General features: G+C 24.1%; 2 protein-coding genes and 1 long non-coding RNA gene across 5 annotated transcripts in view; all 3 read left to right on the forward strand.

Annotated features, from left to right (window-relative positions):
* Positions 1-625: 625 nt before the first annotated feature.
* On the forward strand, positions 626-2,862 carry LOC126909150 (uncharacterized). 2 transcript variants are annotated; one of them, XM_050691572.1, is made up of 2 exons: positions 626-1,536; positions 2,053-2,862. In XM_050691572.1, the coding sequence occupies exons 1-2, from the start codon at positions 653-655 to the stop codon at positions 2,852-2,854; spliced, it is 1,686 nt and encodes a 561-aa protein (XP_050547529.1). In that variant the 5' UTR covers positions 626-652; the 3' UTR covers positions 2,855-2,862. The 2 variants fall into 2 exon arrangements, with proteins under 2 accessions (XP_050547529.1, XP_050547531.1); XM_050691574.1 differs by having other exon boundaries at positions 2,056-2,862.
* Positions 2,863-3,999: 1,137 nt separating this feature from the next.
* LOC126909151 (uncharacterized) lies at positions 4,000-5,528 on the forward strand. 2 transcript variants are annotated; one of them, XR_007704946.1, is made up of 3 exons: positions 4,000-4,704; positions 4,767-4,911; positions 4,977-5,528. It is a non-coding gene; the product is annotated as an uncharacterized LOC126909151 (long non-coding RNA). The 2 variants fall into 2 exon arrangements; XR_007704945.1 differs by having other exon boundaries at positions 4,974-5,522.
* A 607-nt stretch (positions 5,529-6,135) lies between these two features.
* Positions 6,136-6,444, forward strand: part of LOC126909149 (sentrin-specific protease 1-like) — a 2,450-nt gene continuing 2,141 nt past the window's right edge. Inside the window, exon 1 of the mRNA XM_050691571.1 lies at positions 6,136-6,150. Within this exon, the coding sequence (XP_050547528.1) occupies positions 6,136-6,150 (15 nt within the window). The remainder of the gene's footprint in view (positions 6,151-6,444) is intronic.

Here is a 6,444-nt window from a genome sequence, read left to right on the forward strand (position 1 = left end):
TTACAATTAAGAATAATAATAAATTAAAAAACGGTAGCAAAGTGAGGTCGTAGCACAGTGCTAGAATAGATGGGACAAGTATATCTGACAGTGATTAAAAACACTATCATAAGAAACGCTTCGATACAATTCTGTAGATAGTGTTTAATTTTAAAAAATTGGTGGATTATTCCAAAAACAAAATGAACTCTTAGTTCTATATTTATGTCCTAATTAGTAGTCCTTAGATTTAAAAGTATAATTTATGAATAAATATGTATTATAGCAATTAAATAAAGAACGAAATTTATATTTTATAATTTAATATTATAATTTTTACAGAGAAATTATAAAAATATTACAGTAGTGTATATTTTGTTATATCCATTTTTATATACTTTTTATATATATTAAATTTTATATTAAATCTAATGGTGTAAAAAAATAGGTCGCCAATTAAAAATTTGATGTTAGCCAGTTTTAAGTAAAAATTAAATAAAAAAAATTATATCAACTTATTATTCAAAGAATTAACAAATAATCAACAGCTGCATTTGCTTAAAATATTATCATTAAATATGTTAGGTACTATATTTATATTTAACATAAAAATAAATAAGTTCTAATAAAATTTTACTAACTATAAAATTTTTTGCATGTTAAATTGTGAATCATGTTACCCAAGTTATTTTATTCTATTTGTTATACTTTTTGGATTCTAACTACAAAATGCTTTGTGAGTTGTAAAATAAAACCAAAAACATATGAAAAATATTTGTCAGTAGTAATCGATCATATAAGTGAACAAGTTGGTTGGGATTCTATGCAGCATTTGAAAATTAATCTTTCTACAGGGATAAATTATAATATTAAGGATGTTATTTGCAAAGGCAGTCGTATAATACTATCAAAAAAGTTCGATGCTATTATTCATATATTAAATTACATGTATGCGGAAGTCATAAAAACATTTATTGATCATATTAGCGCTATAGCTAAACGATGTCAAGAATATTATGACTTCAACCAGGGAGATAATTTATTAAGTTGTACAGTTTTACTTCAAAGTGCTGTGGAAAATTCAAAAACCATGTTTGAACAGTTATACAATGTAATGAACTATCTTAGCAACATAGATTTTAAAATATTAGCGAGTGCAAAAAAAACTTTCTCTATACCTATAGTAGATGAAATTTATACTTTTGTCGAATATGCAACATTAAAAAGTCAACAAAATATACAGATTTTTATTGACCTAAACGATCCAAACACAATAAAAGATGCTTATAAGGTTATTTTAGATGTGAACAATTTTATTGAAGGAAAAGGTCACAAAACCTACCAAAAAATTAAAAAAAAAAATAGTTTAATTGTTAACAATCATAAACCAAAGTTCTCACTTGAAGAGAATCTAAAAGACTATAATGCACAACAAAATAAAAACTTTGAGTTGAGTTATTATTTAAGTGAATGGCTTAATATGTATTATGTTGAAATTTCTACAAATTTATACAATAATCTTGGATTTGAACAAGTTTTAAATTTATATGAAGAAGGGTAAGAAAATTTATTTAAAAATTGTATAGATTAACGTCAAATTTATTCCATTTTTTCTAGTACAACCAATTGATTTAAAAAATTATTCTACAATTAGAGAGCTCCCTCTATGATTGCGAATAAAATAGAACCAAGGCTATTTATAATTGTTATTTGGCACATTAACTAGACAAAATGTTTTATTTACTGAATTTACCAATAATTGTTGCTTCCTTAAGTTATTAACTGTATAATTATTATAATGTAATCAAAATTTAATTTTAGAAATAATAATTATCTATTGATATCAAAAAATATACGATAATGTCGTATAATTCATGAAACTGTTTATTCGTCTGAAAAAAAAATATTTACGTTATTCACTTTACCCGTGGTATTTGTTTTCTTCAACTTCTCTTATTTATTTTAGTGAACAAAAAATGGTCTAAAAAAAAATTAACAAATTTTAATCTGAAAATTTAACGAAGAATGAGTGCTAATATTATTAATAAATTATACTATATATATATTTTTTAGTAGTGTCAGACATCCAGTTTATTTATATGAAAATATTAATCAAAAAGAGGGAATCGAACTAATAAATGCAATTACCAAAGAAAGTGGATGGAAATCGTTGAAGCCTATTTATATTGTATTTAATGATCAAGTTATAAGCGTAGACCGTATTCTTAGACATCCAGCAGACAGACTAAATTTTCATTGTAAAAAAGAACATATATTAAGAGTTATCAAGTGCATTTATACAGAAATACTGTTTAAGTATTGCGACTATGTATTTTTCCTAATTGATTTTTGTGAAACGGAAAAAGTAAATAGTAATGATGTAATGTATACAAATTTTGTGAGACAAATTTTTGATGCAATTCATAAGACAACTAAAATGTTTGATATAATGTATAAAACATTAGTTTCTTTAAATGAACTAATAGGAGAATATTTTCATGACAATGTGAATTCGAATTTAAAATGCTTTTGTTCTTTAATATCAAAATTACTTGAGGAAATAAATTCTGGTAATTATTCACTGGATGTTTTGGATGGCAAAAGTGATACCAGTGAACAGAGAGTACCACAATTATACGCAAAAACATGCGTTAAAAATATCTCGACATGTCTAAATTATCACAAATCGAAAAACCGTTCTTTAATTATGTCGCATGACAAACAATGTCCATTACAAATTTTATTGTTAAAGATTGACATACCTAAGTCAATAAATACCAAAAACTTTTCTACAGCTTGTAACGAACTCGTTGTATTTTCTAAAAATTTTATAAAAGTTTACTATGAAGAGTTAGGTTTAAATAAATTAAAATAATTTATTAATCAATTTTTTTTTTTACGTTCTAACGTTTAAACGTTTTAACGTTTAACGTTTTTACGTTTATTTCAACCTTAACCTAAAGCACATAATGTGCTATAATCATTATTTGTATAATCCACAAACCACTTTTAATATTTTTAATGTATTATTAATTTTAAATAATATTATCTACATATAATCAATTCATAAGAAATTTAAAAATAAATTAATAACTTATTTTTATTTTATGATGCTTATTTAGTTATATTTACCTTTCTTGTTTTCTTCGTTATCACAATTTGTTGAAAATTAAATTAAATTTAGTTTAAAATATTTCTTATGTAGAACATTTATTATTTTTGCTGATGTAGTGTTACAAAATAGCAAGCTGTTATATAACTTGTTCTTTTTTGGGACTCACCGGAGAGTTAGTAGTATTACCAGTGACGTATTTTGAATGATTTCTCGGGTGGTGTCCAACTTTTAATGAACCTCACAAACGAAAATTATAGAAATGTTTACTGACGTAAAAAAAACTTACTATTTTTCTAATTACTATTTTAGGAATTGACAACAAATAATTTGAAATTTGAAATTTTGGTATTGTTGTATCTTAAAAGAAACAACCCTAGTGTCTTAACTTAAAGTAATAAAAGTTTAATAATAACTCAAATGTATTTATTATAGATATAATTAAACAATGCAAAACATACAAAATAAATATACACTAAAAATATACACTAAAAACACTATAAAACAATACACAAAATGAAAACTTAATGTCATAAACGTATCGCGCGAAAAGAGATTACCTTCGGTGCTCCCGAGGTCATCTCTCCTCTACGATTCATTCCATTTCGTCTTATATACTAAAATATTTTGTTTTTCTTCTTTTTGCAAAATTAATAATACTATCATTTTCAAAAATGTTTATAAATATTTAATTCCTGGTCTAGTAATAATAGATCAGGAAATTACAATTAAACCAAACATTACAAAAATGTTTTACTTCCAGCTTTACAAATGATAACTATACTACAGTATACAGACTGATTTTTTTATCATAACCCACTCATTTACTTGTAGAATAAATATAATTTAAACATTATTTTTGGTTTTCTTTAGTTACACATTATTCTTGAATTATTAACTATTTAAAACTTTTTATGTTCATCCCTTATGCCTTGTAAGGGTGTCAACTTTGTCTTTTTGTCTTTTAAATGGGAACACATATTTTGAATATAATAAAATGTTTGGATTTTTAATTAAATAGTAAATGGCATTTGAATTTTTAATATAACTTTATTAGTTTATTAGATATAAACATTTAAAGTTTCAAATTTTTGAGTTAATATACATGTATAATACACATGATGATATGATTACAAATACAGGTAGCTAAATGGTTTATATGATATCAATGTAGCAGTCACGGATTGTTTATTATCAATTATGACTATCATAGATATACTTTCTGTATTGTCAGTTAGTGTATTTATAAACTCACAACAATGTGCCTTACTACCATTGATAATAACAATGCTGTGTACCTGCTAATTTCTTTGAAGTTGTTTTAAACAAAGTAACTCATAACTAAATACTTTATTTATAATAAGTAAACAAATAATAAAATCTCCTTTCAGTATTGATGTTCGTAAATTACTTGCTTTTGATGATGTTTCAGTGTCATTCCACTTCGAAATTATAAATAACGATTCAATTAGGTACACAAAAAGCTCAAGAAAATCATTGACAGCATAAAAACGTTCAACTCATTTAGTCGCACATAATTGTTTTAATGATTTTTTAGTTATACATTTTTGACTTTCTTCGATTTGACTTTTCAACACATCTTTTCGCTTTGGGTATATGAAAAAATCTCTAACTTTAGATGTTGTTCCTAATCAATTTCGTGTTTCTTGTATAGAAGATGAATAAGAAATAGCAAGGTTTAAAACATGAACAGCACAATGAACAAACGTCGCAAGCGGATAACTTTGGTGAATAAGAGATTGAGCTCCGTTAAATTGACCAGACATAGAAGCACATCCATCGTAACACTGTCCTCTAAGGTATTTTGTTTCTACACCAAATGAATGTAAACTTTGAATAATAATATATAAACCTTTTCCAGTAGTATCTGTTGTAGGCACAAACTGAAGAATTCTTCCTTGATAATCATATTTTCAACATCTAAATATCGAACACACAAAGTTACTTGTTCGCTTCCACCAATGTCGGCCGTTTCATCAGCAAGTATTTTGAAACAACTTTGGGCATTTATGTTTGTTACGATTTTATTTAAAATAATTTTATTACAGGATTCAATTATTTCATTTTTAAGTGTTTCACTTGTATATATTATTGTTTCTTCAGCTTCCAAAAATAATTTTAAACGGTCATCTCCTTGGGTTCTGTATCTTAATATTTCTCTAAAATTTCCTTGATTTTCTTGGATGACTTGTCATTTTCTTGATATATATTGAAGTTACAAAGATAGCCGTTATTGTTAAAAAAATAAATAAATAATAATAATAACATTAAAAATGCAAATAATAATTAAACCTATAAGGTAGTTAAACCCTAAAGTTATTTTCGATTTGTTAAAGTCGTTAAAATTAATTCAAATCTCCTGTTATTTTCTTTTATCAGAATTATTATGTCATTAATTCAATTATTAATTAAATTGTTAAACTATATTATATATTCAACTTAATAAATTTTTATGTTAATTATAATCGCATGGCATGATGTTTTTTGTTAATAACTAAATGGAAATAGCAATTTATTCCACTTGAACTTTCATTAAAAAATCTCTATCATTTGTAAAGTAATGTAATAAATAAACAAACAAATACAAAAGGTTTTTCTTCAAAATATATTTAATAATTCTCTGTATTATTCATAAAATATTGCATTCTTTGACCAATAATACAATTAAAATAAATAAGTATTGTTTATACTAAATTTATTTATAATTGGCTAATACATTTTTTTAATGAATTTTTACAATTAAGTTTCCTTGACAATTAGATGTAAAAGTTGATTTTTTCGACATTTCAGTTCACTTCGTTTTTTCCCGTGAAAAATAAACTATCGTCTTGTGTAATTATTAAGATTTATTTAATTAGTTATTGATATGGCAAGTGAAAAAAATATTTTTGGTCAAACAAATGAATCAAACTTACATAAGGTCATACGCAGAGTTGAAGAAATATGGAATCGTCGTTTCATGCATTCCAATTGTGTTTTAAATAATACAAATAAAGGACAAATATCAAAAAATTCAACTATAGATGGAAGAATTATCTGTAAACACTATTAAAATTAATAATTAAACTAACTATTTCGAATAGAGAAAAAGTTTTTTAGTATAAAATATAAGAAAAATTAATAACAAGTTCTCTTATTCATATATAACAATAATTCAGTCGCTTTACTTTAATTTAACTATTTTAATATTAAAAACCTTTTTCGAAATTGATTATTTAATTAATAATTATTAAAATTATATTCAATTTGCAGCAATTATTAATAAAAATATTTATCCTATAAAAAATTCCATTATTCCAAAAAAACGCACGTATCGAAAAACGAATAAAAAT

The sequence above is a fragment of the Daktulosphaira vitifoliae genome, unplaced genomic scaffold, assembly GCF_025091365.1.
Source record: "Daktulosphaira vitifoliae isolate Bord-2020 unplaced genomic scaffold, ASM2509136v1 Scaffold_149, whole genome shotgun sequence".
Classification (NCBI taxonomy): domain Eukaryota; kingdom Metazoa; phylum Arthropoda; class Insecta; order Hemiptera; family Phylloxeridae; genus Daktulosphaira; species Daktulosphaira vitifoliae.

Coding starts and splice junctions, on each gene's coding strand:
- LOC126909150 (XM_050691572.1), top strand. CDS start 653: ATGTTACCCAAGTTATTTTATTCTATTTGTTATACTTTTTGGATTCTA. Junction 1,537..2,052: donor TTAAATTTATATGAAGAAGG/GTAAGAAAATTT, acceptor TATATTTTTTAG/TAGTGTCAGACATCCAGTTT.